The sequence below is a fragment of the Phaenicophaeus curvirostris genome, chromosome 19, assembly GCF_032191515.1.
Source record: "Phaenicophaeus curvirostris isolate KB17595 chromosome 19, BPBGC_Pcur_1.0, whole genome shotgun sequence".
NCBI classification, from domain to species: domain Eukaryota; kingdom Metazoa; phylum Chordata; class Aves; order Cuculiformes; family Cuculidae; genus Phaenicophaeus; species Phaenicophaeus curvirostris.
The window spans coordinates 14,243,596-14,261,838 of record NC_091410.1 but is presented as its reverse complement, the minus strand read 5'-3'; the positions used below and the strand labels follow the sequence as shown (position 1 = coordinate 14,261,838).

Here is an 18,243-nt window from a genome sequence, read left to right as displayed (position 1 = left end):
AGAATTGCAGGACCCTGCCCTTTGGACAGATGTGTCCCACTCAGCAAGAAGCTCCCGTACCCATTAAACTTGTTTAAAAGGAACCAAAAGGCCCTGCCTTTTTGTAGCACGTGAGGACCAAACTTCACCCTCCCCAAAGAGCCAGCGGGGCCGTCTTGGATGCCAAAACCTCAAGAAGAAGAACGCCAGCCTTAGAGATGATCTCACACCACCACTACCCTCACAAAGCACGTGCCTCCAGCCTCCCCTCAGGAGCTGCAGAGAGCAATGAGGGCTCCCTCAGCCTCCTCTTCTCCAGGCTGAGCAGCCCCAGGGCCCTCACTGCTCCCAGAGCCCCGGGGCTCAAGCCCCTTCCCCAGCTCTAAGAGCACTAAAACCCCAGCCGGTTCCTGAGCACCTGGACACCCGGTACCCGGTGGGAGAGCTCAGCCCTCGGCCGGCCCTCAGAGAGGCCAAACGCCTCCAGGGGTAACAGCCCCGGCTCGGGCCGCTGCGGGCAACCTCAGCCAACCGAGGGCAAGCAGCGAGACCACAGACACATTAACACCACGGCCCGGGAGGGGGAACCCACCGGGACAGGGGGAGGACCCAGCCCCGGGGGAACCACCGGGAGGGGGAACCCAGCCCCGGGGGGACCCACCGGGAGGGGGAACCCAGCCCCGGGGGGACCCACCGGGAGGAGGAACCCAGCCCCGAGGGGGCCCAGTCCCGGGGGGACCCACCGGGAGGGAGGCCTCAGCCCCGAGGGGGCCCACCGGGAGAGGGAACCCAGCCCCGAGGGGGCCCACTGGCGCCCAGACCCCCCGGCCCAGCCTCTTCCCGGGCCCCCAGTGCTGTCCCGCACCCGGCCACGTTGCCCCCCCGTCCCAGGACCGCTCCCAAGCCCGGGGCCTGCCCACCCCGGGACCCCAGGCCTCACCCCGCACGGGGGACGCTCCCATCCCCGCCCCGGGACCGGACCCGGGCCGGCCGACCCGCCTCCCGCCTCGGGGCGCGTCTTCCGCACACGTGACCGCTGGAGGGGGCGGGCCTTTTTTGGGTCACGTGACCGTACGGTGGGGCGGGGCGAAGGCGTGGGGCGGGAAGAGAGCGCGGGCTGCGATTGGGCCCCGGAGTCACGTGGTCGCGGCGGCGCGGGCCCGCGCCGCCGTGACCACGTGACTCCGGGGCCCAATCGCAGCCCGCGCCGCCGCGACCACGTGACCCCCCCGCCCTCCTCAGGCCCCGCCGCCATCTTGGCCCCTGTCCTGGTTGCCTTCAGGTCCTGCTGCTCCTCGGCCCCGTTCTCCTCTCGGTCCCCGATCGCTCCCCAGCCCCAGGTTCAGCCCCTGGGCTCCCTCGAGCCCTGCTTCCCTTCAGCCCCAATCCTCCCTCAGGCCCCGCGGCTCCTCCTGGTTTCGGTTCTCCCCTCCGGCCTTGCCTCCCCCTATCCCAGACCTCTCCTCAGGACCCAGGTTGCCTCCCCGTCCTTGATCTCCCCCCAGCACCCGGATCTTCTCGCTCTTTCCTTCCCTTTTAGGCCCACGCTGTGTCGGAGCAGGGCGCCTCCACCACCAGCAGCATCATGAAGTGTGAAATGGCTCCTGCCAGGGCAGATCCTTGCTGCTGTTGGGTCTGGAGGGCTCTGGGCACTGATACAGCCCTGCCTTGGTTTGGGGGGAGGAGGTGAGGGACACAGAAAAATCGCTGAGGACACAGGGGGATTGATGTGAGCTGGGATCTGTCCTTACAGAGAGCTAGTGGCCGCTGCTGGCTCCCAAAGGGCTCCATGGGGTGCCCTCCCATCCCTTGGCATCGCTGGAGACACACAGAGGGGTGTTGATCTCTCCGTCAGTGCAGAGGCCATGAAGATTAACGAGAACACCGTGCTGCAAGGACAGAGGGTGACTTTGGTGCCGTACACATCTGCACACGTGCCCCGGTACATGTCTTGGATCCTGGTCTGATGCTCTTGTGCAGTCTGATCAGTTCACTTCTCTTCTTAAAGGGAGCGTGGTGGTCAGAAAGTGCCCTGGTTTGGCAGCTGCAGGGCCCTGTTCTCCCTGGGAGCCATGCAGAGGAACGAGCACTTGTAGAAAGGCTCAGCTGTGCCCTCTGTGCCCCGCAGCAGACATCCCTAGCAGGTCTGGGCTCTTTGCTGGCTCTCTTGACAAAGAGAACTTCATCTGTGTTGCTGTCTGCCCACGGGAGGGGTAATACCTGGCTGTGAGTTAGCTGCCTGTAGTCCTCACGTTCTGAAAGTCCCTGATGACAGAGGAGGAGCAGAACTTCAGTGTGTAAGGGTTGAAGCAGGCGTGCAGGCTGTTTATAGAGTGCTGGCCTGGGCAGCTGCAGCCTCAGCACAAAGATGCCAGCATTACTCATTTTGTCAGTGTCTGGGAGATGCGTTATCAATCTGAGTTAAATGAAACGTGCCGGAACTCCATGCTCCTGCCTCAGTACTTTTAAAAACATCAAGTTTGCACTGGGCACTCTTCAGACAAAGCTACAGGGTGGGCAAAACTTGCTCAGTTCCCAGTGATAACACTGATTCCTGTGTTAACCTGAGGAAGGGAGGCTTGTGGATAGGTTTAAGTCACAGTGAGTACCGGGCTGGCGTTTCCAGAACCAGTTTGACAGCCTGACCCTTACAGCGCTTGTGGGAATCCACCTGTGTCGCTGTAGCTCTGGCAGTGAGCTGGCCTGTGTCCCGTTCTCAGGTACCACCAGTGGATGCAGTCGGAGGAGCTGCAGCGCCTGACCGCCTCCGAGCCCCTCAGCCTGGAGCAGGAGTACGAGATGCAGCGCAGCTGGCGGGACGATGCTGACAGTGAGTAGCTGGACTGTTTCCTGAGGGTGGGTGGGAGTGAGGAGCAGGCCCCTTCTGTCCTGTGATGGACCCGCAGCGGCCGAGAGCCCTGGTGAGTGGGCTCTGCTGGCTGGAGCAGATGAGATGTGAGACCTTCTGCAACAGTAGGTTCAAACTGCCTTTGTTTATAGGTGCACAAGGAAGCAGGGAATGGGTAGGGCTGTTAGTGTCCTTTCTGTGCAGTTTTTCAAAGACTACAGGGATTTACTTCCCCCAGCTTTATCTGCTGAGCTGCTGCTGCACAGTCAACATTCCTCAGCTCTGATTACCATCAAACAGTGACAGGGGGTTGTATTTTTCCTTGAGAAATGGAATTACTTCATAATTACCTGGTGGGAGGTGTGCTGACTGTACTGGGTCCCTGGCCCTCCTACAGGTCATGAATCACCACCCATAAAAGCCTGACAGAAATACAGCAAGCTGCAAAATAGTGAGGCTGGCAAAGAGCTCTGTCTGGAGCATTTGTCTTAGCTGCCATTAAAAGCAAAAATAACATGGAGGAGGTGAATCACGAGGTCTGTCTCTTGGGCACCAAACAATTTGTTGCCTGAACTTGCTGCAGAGTGAGACCTCAGTCATGGAATGAAACTTTCCATGTCTCTTAACAGGCTGTTTGTAGTGTTGGTGCCTACGTCACCTCCCAGCGAGTTTTGCAGAATGACTTGTATTCCTAGTGATGGGAGCAGGCACACTGAGCACAGGAGGCCTAATTCTTAGCTCTTCCTCGCTTTTGAAACGGTTGTTTCTCTATTGCACGCCTGTAGTTTCATCCTTCAGTCATTTGTGGGTAACTCAGTGTGCCTTGGAAGTGCTGCCATGGTTTTGTTTCCCCAGAGTGCACCTTCATCGTGCTGGACACGGAGCGGTGGGCCGGGCAGGCGTGCGCAGACGAGGACTGCATGGTGGGGGACGTCAACCTCTTCCTCACCGACACTGAGGATCCGACGCTGGGCGAGATAGAAATTATGATTGCAGGTCAAGTTCTGCTTCCTAGCTGGAGTTTCCATCACCGTGGCTAAAGCAGATGTTACACACAGCAGCTTTTTATTCTCCTTGCCTTCCCGTGGCTGTTCTATCCTGATCCTCTGCTGGCCTGGGTCACAGTCCCTTAGGAAGAGCACCCAGCATGGCTGATCTGTCCCTCATAACTGGACGCTGTCCCTCTCTTTCAGAGCCTGGCTACCGAGGCAGAGGGTTTGGCAAGGAGGCAACTCTGATGATGATGTCCTACGGTAAGGGTGGCTCAGTGCGAGGGAACAGGAGTGCGGGCTGGACGTGGTCTGGAAGCACAGATTCCCACTGATATGGACCAGGATCCATCTGCCTGAGAAACTGGGGTTCTGTGCTTCCAGAGATGTGGCATCTGATCAGGTAATAGAAATGCTTCTCTCCAATTCCTCCTGTAGGAGTGACAAAGCTGGGGATCACCAAATTTGAGGCTAAGATTGGTCAGGAGAATGAAGCCAGTATCTGCATGTTCAAAAAGCTCCATTTTAAGGAGGTGCGGTAACAGCCCCTCTTCCACCCAGAGAGCGTGAGCAGCGTTGTCCTGGGAGTGGGACTGAGCCGCTTCTCCTCTGTGGTACAGGTTGCAGTGAACAGCGTTTTCCAAGAGGTGACGCTGAGGCTGGATGTTGGGGACCAGGAGAGGCGGTGGCTGCTGGAACAGACAAACCACGTGAGGGAGAAGAGCTACGTCGAACCGGCTGGGGTGCTGGCGACCTGACAGGCACATCCAGACACAGGCCTGGTTTCCAGAGAGGAGCTGGACGCCGCTGTGAGGTCTGGGCAGGAGGATGCCGCACTTGGCTGGTTTCAGCTGTCTCCTGGAGTTACTTTGTCAGCTTTGCACCTTGTTGCACCGGCCAGGAGCACTGCCCGAAATGTGGACCTGGAGAACAGCCACCGATTCACAGGCTTGACCAGGAATGACTGCAACCTTAACGTGCTGTTCCTGCAGAGCCTGGAATCGCCAGCTGTTCCTTGAACCCTGGTGCCAGCAGTTTCTTGGACAGGCAGCACCCGCTGTTCCTTCTCCTGCTTCCTTCAGAGCAGGGTTCGCCCACTCTGTTTGCTCTTGAATAAAAAGGAGTGACAAGAATCCGAGGTGCCCGAGCGCCATCTGGGAGCAGCAGGGCTCCGCTGCTCGCATTATCATGGCATCATGGAGGTTAGAAAAGCCCTCTCAGCTCATCCAGTCCAACCAACCACACCGTGCCTGCTAAACCACATCCCAAAATGCCTTGTCCACATGTTCTTTGAGCCCCTCCAGGGCTGGGGCCTCTCCCCGCTGCCCTGGGCAGCCTCTGCGAGGGCTTCACCATTATGTCAGTGGAGGACTGTTCCAGAATATCCAACCTAAACCTTCCCTGGAGCAACTCGAGGCTGTTTCCTCCTCCGTTGGAAGCTGTACAGGAGCTACCCAGTAAGATAAACGGGGGCAAATAATCTCTCTTAGTGGGGCAAAGCTGTTTGGGGCAGGAGTTGGTAGCTGTGGTACAGGAGCTCTGTGAGGGAGACTTACCCGACTCCCACCGGACAGAGGCTTTAGCGCAGTGATTTACCTGACCTGTCCTGCCCCGCGCAGCAGGGGAGCTCGCTAAGCAGAGCAGCAGACGGTGAGGGGGATAACGGGTGCTGCTCTGTGTTCTCCCACTGCAACAGCAGCAAGAATGGGTAATTCTAGGCCAGGAATTGCTTGTTCCAATTACACAGTGCCAGGTAGCAGCTTCCAGATTTGCCTGCGGATGTTTATACCAGAGACTGTGGAATTTTTAGTGTTGCTGTACCTGTATTTTTAGGGCCCGAGGGTTTTAGTTTTCCAATTTTAGTTAAATTAAGCACGTTCCTGTGACTAACATTAAAATCATGTGTGGGAACAGTGTCTTTTAAACAACTATTTAGCATGGATTTAGTTGTAGTGAACACTTTGTGTGGTAACAGTGAGAGCGGATCCCACTCTGACTGGAATTACCGTGACAAGGGTTGCTAATCCTGGTGCTCTTTGTCACCTGCTTCGGGCAGGGACGGATTCTGTCCCCCAAAACAAGGTTTGCAGAAGCTGCTGGCTCTGTGCTCCGTCTGTGGAGCATCTCGTCCCTCTGCCAGAGGAGCGAGCTTGGAGTAGCAGCAAAGATGTAGCTGGGGTGGGATTTGGTGCCCTAAAAAGTGACCAAGGTGGGAAAAATTGTTTCTTTTAACTGTTGCCAGGGCAGAGGGGGGCACAGTGAAACCGAACTGCCCTCTCCACCTCCCCATGCCCAGCCGGTTGCTCTGGAGCCAGTGAGCGCCCCGCTTGGCATCCCCGGTCCCCTGGCAACGCTCCCCCGCCTCCACAGGCTGGGAAAAGCCTTCACCCTGGCAACACGAAACAAAGTTGGGTCTGTCCCAGCGCCACGGCCCTCACCAAGGCTGGGGGGATCCGGTCCCAGGCTGCTCCCACCAGGCAAAGATCATGGAGTGGTTTGGATTGGAAGGGCCCTCAAAGCCCATCCAGTTCCACCCCTGCCATGGGCAGGGACACCTCCCGTGGATCACAGGCTCCAAGGCAGGAGGGCTGGGAGCAGTTGGGGGACCCCAGCAGAGCTGCCCCCTCCAGCCTTGCAGCAGACCCAGATTAGAGCCTGGCCCCCCCTCGCACTCCCCAGGGATTACAGCCCCTTTAATCACCCCAAGGCATTAACTCACATCGCACAAGCCGGTCCCTTCCCTGATCCCTGGGCTGGACCCACCGGATGCCGAGGGGCACCCCAGACACAGCCCCAGAATCCCCATCCCAGGGAGCAGCTGCCCTGGCACAGCCGAGCCCCCGCACGCCCTCGGAAGGATTTACCCTTAAACCAGATGGGAAGTCAGGAAGGTTTATTCCAGTAAACAGAATTTCTTGAGCTCGACAGTACGACAACACCCGATCGCAACACACAAGACAAAAATCCACAGGAAGGAGTCCTACAAAATACAGCTTAAAAAACAGTGTGATTGGAAAACTCTTATTTTGGAAAAGAAAGAGTCTATCGAGAAGCCTTTAAATTAAACAGTGTTGGATCAAACCCTGATTGGCTCTGTGTCCCGGAGCGAGCGGGAGCAGAGGGGACGATTATTGCTTGCTGTGCTGGCTCCAGGCACGCTCCTCTCTCCCCAAGGAGCCCCGGGGCAGGGTTCCCCCTATGCCAGGCACCCCGACCCTCCCTCCCTCGGGGGGTGAAGGGATGGGGTCATCGTGGACGGAGCTTGCCAGGCAGGGACCAGACACCCAGGAGGAATCACAGTGGGCGGCAGGGGGATCGAAGCCACTAAAAGCCTCATGTTTTGCAGTTAAAGGGCATTTTTTGGTGGGGAGCTCAAATGAAGATGGGGTTTGAGGTGGGGAAGGATCAGGGAACAGCAGGGATCAGAGGTGTTGGGCATCAGCCCACCCCAAATCCCTGATCCCCACCCAAACTCCTGTTTGTGTCCATGGGGCTGGGCAGGGCTGGAGGAGCTCCCCGGACAGGCTCGGGGAGGGGGCAACCCCCCAAACCCAGCGCCCAAGACCCTGTGGCAGGGCTGCTCACTGGCCATCAAGCCCCGTCCCTCAGGCCAGGGTGGAGGGAGCAGCCCCACAGCCCCTCCGGGAGCCTGTGGCAGGGAGGAAGAGGAGGAGGAGGGGGATGCGGGAGAGGTGGGTGTGAGGTGGGGGCCACAGACCCTCACAGGTTGCTGAACAGTTCGTTTTTCTTGCTCCAGTCCATCTGGGGCGCCCGCTTGCTGGTGCGTTTCTGGTGTGCCCGCTCCTTGGCCACTGCCAGCGGGATGTCGAGGTCCAGGACGGAGCCGGACGCCGAATGGCGCTTGTCACCCTCCTGTGCCTCAGGCTGGGGGGCAAGAGGCTGCATCAGCCCCACTGTGCCCCCCCGTAGGGCCCCGTGTGGGGGCTCAGCCCAGAGCTCGCATCCCACCTCCCCCCAGCACCCCCAGCCCTACCTCGCTGTGGGTCTCGCTGGAGGTGGGGGACGTGGCCAGTGGCCCAGGGCTGGCCGGGCTCTCAGCCACCGAGTTGGACTGCGGCTCCGCGCCGTTTTCCTGGGGGAAGAGCAGGAAGCAAACATGAGTTCCCAGGGTTTGGGAGCTGCGAGTCCACCTGGGGGCTGCAAAATCCTCCTCACGGGTAATCCCCCTCGAGCTGCCCAGCCGGGGCAGGGAAGGATTAAGCCCCAGCCCGACTGCCCCAGCTTTAGCGGGAGGAGGGCGGCTGCAGGGCTGAAGGCTCCTTCCAGGGCTCCCAGCCTGGCGGCAGCGTGAGAATGGAGGAGAAGGAGGAAGGGAGGCATTGCAGCCACCTCCACACTCAGCCCTACTGGCAAACCCCTTCCCAATCCCCTTCCCAATCCCATTCCCAGCGGCATCAGCTCGTGTGACAGCCTGGGAGCATCACAGTCCCGGTGGCATCACCCTGATGGGCAGAGGGGACACCTCAACAGGCAGGGTCCCTGCACAGGGAGTGACAGAGATGGGATTAAATGCAAGACGAGGCTTCTCTTACCTTCCCTACATCACCATTGGCAACCGGTTCCGGCAAGGGACCTGCAGGGCGAGGACACGGGCGCTGGGTGAGGATGCGCTGGCTCTGCCCCTCGCCAACGGGCACAGCAGCGCCCAGCGTCGGGTCCCCAGCTCTCTAACCCACCCCTCAGCCAGCCCCGCAGCGCGGGGGATGCAGCCAGGCACCAGGCACATCCCCGTGACAGCCACGCGAACCCCCATCCTCCCGCGACCACCAGGACAGCAGGAAAGGGGCCACGGGTGAGGTGAGGCTGCAGAGGAGAGCAGGGTTCAAGGACACTCCCAGCACCTCCAGCTTTGGGGACAAGGTGACACGGAGCCAGCAGAGGTGGCACGAGCCCCTCCCTGCAGCGCAGCCCCCAGCCCACCTGTCAGGTGCTCCTCCGAGGGCACCACCTTGCACTTCTTGAAGAACTCGTCGGTGAGGACGTCCACCACCAGCAGCCTGGTCTCCTCGCCGCCCGCCTTGATGGCTGCCACCACGTCGGCGTGCTGCTTGCCCTCCATGCACACCCCGTTCACCTGCGGGCACGGCACCACAGCACCACTGGGACCAGGGACATCGTCCCTCGGCAGCTCCAGCAGCCTCAGTGCCAGCCAAAGCCCCGGCACGGCCACTCCGCGGCCCCCGCAGGTATCCGGAGCCTCGCAGGGATTAGCGGTGAAGGCAGCAGAACCTCATTAAAAGCAGATTTTCCTTTAGGCGATTAGCACGGCATCGTACGGGCAAATCTGGCAGCGAGCGCCTGGCAGGACACAGGGACCCGGGGCTGGCGCAGGAGATGGGCGAGGCACAAAGCCCTCGTGCCACAGCACCCACAGACTCCAAAGCGTCACCCCAAACGAGGCAGCGGCAGGGCTGCTGCTTGGCCAGTCGTTGCCCTCGTGGGTCACCATCCCACCTGACACAAACACCATCCCGGCTGGCATCGAGGCTCGGAGCCATCGTGCACCTTGTCCTCAGGCTGCCCCACCCCGGGGACAGCCCAAGGACACCCCTGCTCTGGGCAGGGACAGCGCTACCATCAATTAACCCACAGCCAGCTAATTAGTGCTGAGCGCCAGCCCTCTGCGCCCCTGGGAGGGGACGGGGACCGGCAGACTGGCGACATCGCACTGCGTCCCGGCAAAGGGCGCGTCCCGCTCGGGCAGCGGGACGGGAGGAAGCACCGAGCGTCTCGGGGAGCCCCCTGCCCCGACGTACCTCGATGATGCGGTCCTGGGCGGCCAGCCCCGCGGCCTCGGCGGGCGAGTCGGGGTCGACTGCACGCACGTACTGCCCCGGGCGGCTCTTGTCACTGTGCAGGTTGAAGCCGTAGCCATTGGGGCCCTTCTTCATGTGGCACAGCCGGGGCCGCAGCTCCTCCTGCAACAGGGACAGCCGTGAGGAACCCGCTCCCGGACCCCCCAACACCCAGCGAGAGCATCAGGACCCCCAGACGGCAGCCTGGGCGGCAGGGTCTGCACCCCCAGACACCTCCAGCTGGGGCACAGGGTGCCGAAACACACTATGAACCCAGGCTCCAGGTAATTAATTAGGCGCAGGGCATGCTAATTGCAACAGAACATTAAGGAAACATGTAATTATGTGTGTCCTCAGACCAGGCTCTTCCTTTTGGGATCAGGATTGCAACCGCCACGTAAAGGTGGAGGAGGAAACGCAGCCCAGACTGCTGGGAAGCACCCACACCTCTGCCCATCCCAACAGGGAAGCTTTAAATACCGGACAATCATAGAATCTTTAAAACACCACCAGTGCCAAGAATCCTTTTGGTGAAGAAATTATTCCAGATGTCCAATCTGAACCTGCCCTTATGCAACTTGAGGCCATTCCCTCTCGTCCTGTCTCCTGTCACTTGGGAGAAGAGACCAACCCCACCTTGCTCCAAGCTCCTCTCAGGCAGTTGTAGGCAGCGACGAGGTCTCAGATCAGCCTCCTCTTCTCCAGGCTAAACAACCCCGGGTCCCTCAGCCAATCCACATAAGATTTGTTCTTCAGCCCCTTCACCCAGGTCTCAGCCATGGGTAGAGGTCACCCCCTCCCAAGCTGTAACCCCCTCCACAGCAAACAAGTGGTTCCCCTCCAGCCCAAGCACCTCACAGGCGCTGCCAGCGGGGAAGGGGCACGGGGGGCTCGGGACGGCAGCCGGGGTCAGGACGGTGCCACCCCAGTGCCCACGCACGCCCCAGCACGACCCTCTGCGATTGCAAAACAGAGAAACCAGCTGGACCGGGACGGCACGGCGTGGGACGCTCGCCGCTCCAGGAAGAGACACCCAGCTCATCTGCGCCTGGTTTCACCCTGACCTGTGGATCCACCAGCACCTGAAGAACCCAGGCGGGGCAGCCACAGCCCCACACCCAGGCTGGGAGCAGCAGGGGAAGCAGGAGCATCCCCCGGGAGTTTGGCAAACAGGAGCTGCCTCGACTCGCCCGCGGGGAGCGCGAAGCTTGGGAAGCACCAGAGGAACCGGGCGAGATGAACCGCCCAGACTGCTCCGAGCCCAGCACCCACACACACTTCCACACATTAATATAGAAAATATATTAAAATATATTAAAAACCTTGACCACCACCACCCCCTGGGCTTCAGTGGGGCTCTCCCTGCAGCTAAGCCACGCTCAAGCACCTGAAATATTCCTCACCTGGGCATTTAATACCTACTTTTTCCTCTGAGACCATTTGTTCTCCTTTGGTACCCACAGCATCCCTGGGGACACGCACTGCAGGAATTTCCCCTACTGCACCCGCACCGTGCGGCTCTTCACCCCTCATACAGCACACGCACTTAGAATCGTAGAATCACCGCGTTATGGAATGATTGAGGCTGGAAAAGCCCTCTCAGCTCATCCAGTTCAAGCATCAGCCCAACCTCACCGTGCCTGCTACACCCTGTCCTCAAGTGCCACGGCCACGCGGCTTTGAACCCCTCCAGGGCTGGAGACTCCCCCACTGCCTTGGGCAGCCTCTGCCAGGGCTTCACGGCTCTGTCAGTAAAGAAATTGTTCCTAACCTTTAATCTAAACCTCCCATGACTTCTTGCCATGGAATCCCCTTTGCCCCTGCCAGGAATCCAGGTCCCAGGGTGCTGACACCCCAGGTCCGGCAGCGCTGCGGTGGCGCAGGGCCCCGCGTGTGCCGTGCTGACACCTTCACCACGCTGCGATAAAACCCCATCCTCTTGCACAACGCTTCCCTGCACGGTCAAGGCTGAACTGCCACGCCAGCACCGCTCGCCAACGCCCTGCAGAGAGAGGCGCACGCCAGCACCCAGCCGGCTCCCAGCTGGCTCCGCGGGCAGCCGCACAGGACCTGCTCCACGCGACGCTTGGCCAGGCAGCATCTCCTCTGCAGCATCTTCCTTCGCTGCGTGGACGTTGGAACCCCTCGACTTTCCTCCAGCCACCCCTCGCTCGGGGCTCTGCCCGCTCGGAGCCCCGGCAGCAGGGTTACGGGGCGCCCGGGCTGCTGCGGCTGCGCCCTCCTCGCAGGGAGCCGCTCCTGGCAAGGATGAGGGGTTAGGGAAGACCCTAAACAAGGCCAGAACTCGAGAGCTGGTGGAGCCTGGAGGAAGCGGGTTTGGGCTCTGCGAGCACCCACGCTCCCAGCGCCCTTGGCAGCACCGCGGGGTTGCTCCACACCGATAGCTCAGGACAAAGCCCAAGGGAGCACCCGGCAAGCGGTGCTGGCAGCGCTCCCGGGCGAGGAGGACGGAGGGCTTCCCTCCCACCCTTATCAACCAAGCCCCAGCAGCTCCAGAGCCCCGAAACGCTGGGACCATGGATTTGGGAAAGAGAGGGCACCAAGCCCTCGAAGGCAGCAGCACCCAGAGCGAGGGCAGCCCGGCCGAGCCGTGACCTGGGTCCCCAGCGCCCTCCCACCAGCGGCTGGCAGCTCCTCCACCCCAGCGCTCCAGGCTGCCTTCGCCCTCCCCAAACCCTCGTGCCAGCAGAAACCCTGCTGGCAGCACCGTCCTGCCTCCCTGAGAGAAAAATATAAATGCATCCGATCCTCCAGGGGCCGTATCCTGCCCGCTGTGGGGCGAATGCCCTACGGTACAGCACCCCGTCCCTCTGACCAGGAGAGACCCAAGGAGTGAGGGCTTTGGGGATGCAGAGAGCAGGGAAATGGGAATATCCCTAATTTCTCTAAGCTTTTGCATCCTCTCCTCCATCGCTAGCAGCCTTCCCGCAGCGCTGGGCGCAGGTTAGCGGCACAGCCTCGTTACAGGCAATTACAGACTCTGGTGGGGGAAGCTGGACTTTAGCCCCCAGGGGTGGCAGAGGGACCTGCCCTGCCCACAGAGATCCTGCTTGGGACGGGGAGCTCGGTGACATCGCATCCCTATTCCCATCCTGGGGCATCTCCGGACACTTCTCCCTCAGGAGCACGGAGCACCCCACCTCAGCAGCTTCGCGTGCCCCACAGGACCAGGGGGACCCCGGCTGCACCGAATGCCAAGATCTGCTCCCCAACAGCAATGTCAGGGCAGCTTTAGAAGCCCCAGTTCCCAGGGAAATCCCTGCAGCCCTACAAGCAGTAACAAGCCCGGCAGCCGCAGCGTTCCTGCTCGCTCAAAGGGAACGCGACGGCTCCGAGGACGCCCAGGCCAGCAAATTCACACGGGTCCCAAGATCTGGCGCACGCATTTGGGCTTCATACAAAGGGGATGCAAAGCAGCCTCCTCGCAGCATCCCTGTCACGTCCCGTTCGGCTGGAGCTGCTTTTCATGCAGCTGCTTGGAGAGGCAATTTTATTCATTCCCTAATTAGACACCAGCTCGCCCCACTGCAACGCTCCCAAACGGGGGGATCTGCTCTGTTATTCCCCAAAACCCACCCCAGAGAGGCTCATGGGGGTTTTGCAGAGAGGAATGAGCTTTGCTGGTAGGGAGGGCTCTAATTTGGCACTGAATTTGCAAGAGGAAAGCCCAGGGTCGGTGGCAGAAGCCTCGTCCTGGTGAAAGCAGCCCCCGCTGCTGCTCCGCCAGCGCCATGGGGTGTGTGAGAAGCTTTCTCAAGGTGCACCCGAAAGCCTCCGGAAACGCAAGCAGGGGCAGGATGAGCTGTCAGGGCTCCTGGCCAAGCGCTGGGGACAGTCCCCTGGCACAGAGGGTGTGAAACCATCAGCACAGCGGAGGAGGGCATGGATCTGCTCCCCAGGTGCCTCCAGGGAGGGTCAAACCCTCCACCCCAGCACCAGGGGGGTTTGAACGCCCAGGGAATGAGAAGGGAGCCCGTTACGACCCCCCAGATCCCCTCCCCACACACCCAGCACTGGGAGCCATGTGGGTTCCTGGCACCGGGGAATCCAGACCCTGCAGGACCCCGCAGGGTTTGGGGAGAGGTTGGAGGTGGGAGAACTTGAACCCTCGCTCAGACCCTGGTGCTGCTGGCAGCGAGCAGCTCCAGGCTCGTTAAGCAAATAAGCCCAAGCCCAGCCCAATAAAGCAAACAGGACTCTGACACATGCAAACTCCTGCTCCACAGCAATCCCAGGGAACCCCAGCACCCGTGGGGGCCGCCGGGACGCCCTGGTGGGGGCTGCGGGCACCGGCTGCACGCCAGCAGCCAGAACAGGGACACCAGTGTTCCCAGTCACCCAGGTCCTTCCTGCCCGCTCAGCTTGGCTCGGCATCCCGCCCAGCACCTTCCCACCCTGCTCGGTGGGCGCCTGGCTGGGAGACATCTCCAAACCCTTCGCCTTGGCTCTGCAGCTCCGAGCACCCAGCCCTGCCCCCAGCTGCAAGATTTCCTGCTACCTGTTGAGAAACCATCTGGGGCCACACAACAAAGTCGCTCGTGTCACCCGCTTCCTGCGCACGAGCGGAGAGATACCTCCTGCACAGGCTGCACCCCAATCCTTCACCCCGAGCCCCTAGGGCAGCTCTGGACAAGGCTGTGCGCCCCATGGAGCTCGTAGGGCAGCTCCAGCCAGGGCTGTGTGCCCCACTGACCCTCTGGGGCAGCTCTGGACAGGGGCTGTGCGCCCCACTGACCCTCTGGGGCAGCTCCCGATGGGGCTGTGCGCCCCACTGACCCTCTGGGGCAGCTTCCGATGGGGCTGTGCGCCCCACTGACCCTCTGGGGCAGCTCCAGCCAGGGCTGTGCGCCCCACTGACCCTCTGGGGCAGCTTCCGATGGGGCTGTGCGCCCCACTGACCCTCTGGGGCAGCTCTGGACAGGGGCTGTGCGCCCCACTGACCCTCTGGGGCAGCTCTGGACAGGGGCTGTGCGCCCCACTGACCCTCTGGGGCAGCTCCCGATGGGGCTGTGCGCCCCACTGACCCTCTGGGGCAGCTCCCGATGGGGCTGTGCGCCCCACTGACCCTCTGGGGCAGCTCCCGATGGGGCTGTGCGCCCCACTGACCCTCTGGGGCAGCTCCCGATGGGGGCTGTGCGCCCCACTGACCCTCTGGGGCAGCTCCCGATGGGGCTGTGTGCCCCACTGACCCTCTGGGGCAGCTCCGGACGGGGCTGTGTGCCCCACTGACCCTCTGGGGCAGCTCCGGACAGGGGCTGTGTGCCCCACTGACCCTCTGGGGCAGCTCCGGACAGGGGCTGTGCGCCCCACTGACCCCTTGGGGCAGCTCCAGCTTCTGATGCTCTTTGCACAGCCCAAGCGGGTTTGCACCCCGCAGCGTGTCGGGGCCCCATCTCCCATGGGGGCTGCACATCCTCAGCCCCTAAACCTCGCAGGGGACTGGCCTGGGCTGCATTAAGCACGTCTTTTTTTATTTCTCCTAGCCTAGGGAGAGGTTTCCAAGTTGAAACACAGCAAAGACGGTGCCCCTGGCCCCAAGGGAGCCTGACACAGGGAACACGGAGGGCTCAGGCATCCCTGGGTGTCCCCACCTGAGCAGCCCCAGCAGGGAGGTGCTGGAGAGGAGTTTTAGCAGGGCAGGGATGAAGCCAAGAGTCAGTCAGCACAGGTTTAAAGTCCAACAGGAGAGAACTAATAAAAAACAGCTGATCCTCAGCAAACGGCTGCATGACAGCAGCTCATCGAGGGGCTGAAGTCCAGCCGGGGCTCAGCACCAGCTCTAGGCGAGCCCCAGGGCACCAATCCTGCAGACGTAGCATCACCAGGGCTGGTGTCCGAGTGCTTTGTGACCCCCCGAAGGTCCCCCCCACGCCGGGAACACGAGGAGCCCGCTTCCCAGGAATCCATCCATCCATCCTCAACCCCTGTGGTGACAACAAACACGTTCCTGCTGGGTAAACACCGAGCAGCCCCGAGCGTCTCTTAGGAACCGCTCTGCGCAGGGAAGCTCGGCTCTTTCTCAACTCCTCACCTTTCTCCATCGCCTTGTTTGCACAACTGCCAACTCCCACAGCGCCGGCATCCCGGGGGGGACAGGGCACCAGGGGCTGGAAGGGACCTCACAGCCCACCCAGTGCCACCCCTGCCCTGGGCAGGGACCCCTCCCATGGATCAGGGGCTCCAAGCTCCATCCAACCTCCCTTGAATCCCTCCAGGGATGGGGCAGCCACCCCTGCTCTGGGCAGCCTGTTCCAGGGTCTCCCCACCCTCACAGCAAAACATTCCTCCTAAGATCTCATCCCAATCTCCCCTCTTGCAGCTCAGAACCGTTCCCCCTCGCCCTATCCCCACACTCCCTGATCCAGAGCCCCTCCCCAGCTTTCCAGCAGCCCCTTTCAGCGCTGGAAGCCGCTCTAAGGTCTCTCCAGGCTGAGCAGCCCCCACTCTCCCCCTCTCTTTCCACCGGGGAGGGTCTCCAGCCCCCCGTTCAGCTCCTCAGCCCCTCCCTCCCGCAGCAGAGACCGGACACGCTCAGCGCACAAGCGGCTCCAGCAGCACCCGCAGCCCCGCGAATCCCAGATCCCCAGAGCATGGAGGGGGGGGCGAGAAGCAAACCCACCCTCATTTACACCCGAAAAGGAGGCGCGGCGGGGCGCGGCGTTTAAAGCAAAGCGATTAAAAAAAAAAAAATAAAAGAAGAGCCGAAAGCGAAACCGCCCGGGGCAAACGCGGCCGTTGCTGCGCGCCCCAAGGGGACGACGGGGCCTTCCCGGGAGGTTCCCACGCCCCCTCAAGGAGCCCCCAGCCCCCCCAAACGCCCCCCCAGCGCCGCTCACCCGCTGGGCGCCGCCCGGGGGCTCCCGCGCCGGCGGCTCCGCGGGCTCCGGGGCTGCGGGGGGCTCGCCGCCCGCCTCCCCCCGCGTCTGCAGCTGCTCGTCGGCCGCGGGATCGACGACGAGGAGGCTGACGGCGCCGTGGGCGGCGCGGATCCGCTCCACCACCTGCTGGTGGCTCTCCCGCTCCACGTTCTCGCCGTCCACCTCCACCAGCCGGTCCCCGGCGCGCAGCCCCGAGCGCTCGGCCGGCGACCCGGCTTCCACCAGCCGGATGAACTGGCCCGGCTTGCCCTTCTCGCCGTGCAGGTGGAAGCCGTACCCGTCCGGGCCGCGCTGGAGCCGGCACAGCCGCGGCCCGGGGCCCGCGGGGCCCGCCGAGCCCGCGCCGCTGCTCATGGCGGGACCCCCCGCGCCGCCTGCCCCGCGCGCTTCTGCGCCGCCCGCGCCCCGCGCGCCGCCTTTTATAGCCGGGGCGGGGCCAGCGCCGCGCGGCGACCAATCGGAGAGCGGGGAGGGGCGGGAATGACCAAATAAGGTAATTTGTGGGCGTGGCCTGACAGCGCGGGGCGTGGTTTGTGTGTGGGCGGGGCTATGCAAATGAGGTCGGACCCCAGCGGGTTCCCTCGAGCCCCGTGGAGCTGGGACACCCCTCCATGGGGCTGGGACACCCCTCCATGGGGCAGAGACACCCCTGTGTGCAGCTGGGACACCCCTGTGTGCAGCTGGGACACCTCCCTGTGGGGCAGGGACACCTCCACGTAGGGCTGGGACACCCCGTATGGGGCTGGGACACCCCGTATAGGGCTGGGACACCCTGCATGGGGCAGGGACACCCCTGTGTGCAGCTGGGACACCTTCCTGTGGGGCAGGGACACCCCCACGTAGGGCTGGGACACCCCCACGTAGGGCTGGGACATCACCATGTGGGGCAGGAACACCCTGTATGGGGCAGAGACACCCCTCTGTGGGGCTGGGACACCTCCCTGTGGGGCTGCATCAGTCCCAAGCAGGGCCAGGACACCCTGCGTGGGGCCAGGACACCCTGCATGGGGCCAGATCGCTTGCTTGTGGGGCAGGAACACCCTCATGTGGTGCCAGGACACCCCCCCATGCAGCTGGGACACCTCATATTGGGGCAGGGACACCCCCATGTGGAGCTGGGACAAACCCCATGGGGCTGGATCACTCATGTGTGGGGCCAAGACAGCCCTTGTGGGGCCGGATTGCTTTCCCAGGACCACCTCCACCTCTCCCGAAAGTCCCACTCCCCTCAGGATGCGTCCAGGACTCATCCTCCCCGTCCCCTCTCCCAGTTCCACCCCCAGCACTCAAGGGATGCTCCGAGCTTCATCAGCGAAACACAAACCCAAACAGAAACTGCCTGGGAAAGCGGATGAGGGGCCGTTATCAAGCGGTAACAGGCTGTGTGGCAGGAATGGGAGAGCAGCCCCTGGCCCCACTCTGCACCCCGGAGCTGGTGCCCGAGGGTGTGGAGATGTGTGAAACCCCACGAGCTCTGCCCCAACCCCAGGGTGCTCGGGGCTGGGAAGCAGAAGTGGCTGCAAGGGGTTACGAGAGGGTGAGATCCTGGGGTTACGAGAGGGTGAGATCCTGGGGTTCAGGGTCAGGGCAAGGCGAGGCGCGAGGCTGGGCTGCTCCAGCACCTCTGTGCTGCTGGTGCCAGGCAGAGCTGGCTCCTGGGATCCTCCCGGCAAGGATTTTATGGAGGCACCATCAGTGTCTTCCACTTTCTG

The 18,243-nt window shown here is 62.0% G+C and overlaps 2 protein-coding genes across 2 annotated transcripts; one reads left to right on the top strand and one right to left on the bottom strand.

Moving 5' to 3' along the window:
• The first annotated feature begins 1,657 nt into the window (after window positions 1-1,657).
• Window positions 1,658-4,949, top strand: NAT9 (N-acetyltransferase 9). The gene is made up of 6 exons (XM_069872702.1): window positions 1,658-1,921; window positions 2,700-2,809; window positions 3,683-3,823; window positions 4,021-4,080; window positions 4,255-4,349; window positions 4,437-4,949. The coding sequence occupies exons 1-6, from the start codon at window positions 1,845-1,847 to the stop codon at window positions 4,572-4,574; spliced, it is 621 nt and encodes a 206-aa protein (XP_069728803.1). The 5' UTR covers window positions 1,658-1,844; the 3' UTR covers window positions 4,575-4,949.
• Window positions 4,950-6,692: 1,743 nt separating this feature from the next.
• Window positions 6,693-16,885, bottom strand: NHERF1 (NHERF family PDZ scaffold protein 1). Its single transcript, XM_069872938.1, has 6 exons — window positions 16,490-16,885; window positions 9,594-9,755; window positions 8,758-8,911; window positions 8,370-8,410; window positions 7,811-7,909; window positions 6,693-7,701 (listed from the first exon to the last, which is right to left on the bottom strand). Exons 1-6 carry the CDS (start codon window positions 16,883-16,885, stop codon window positions 7,537-7,539), a joined length of 1,017 nt encoding a protein of 338 aa, XP_069729039.1. The 3' UTR covers window positions 6,693-7,536.
• Window positions 16,886-18,243: the final 1,358 nt, after the last annotated feature.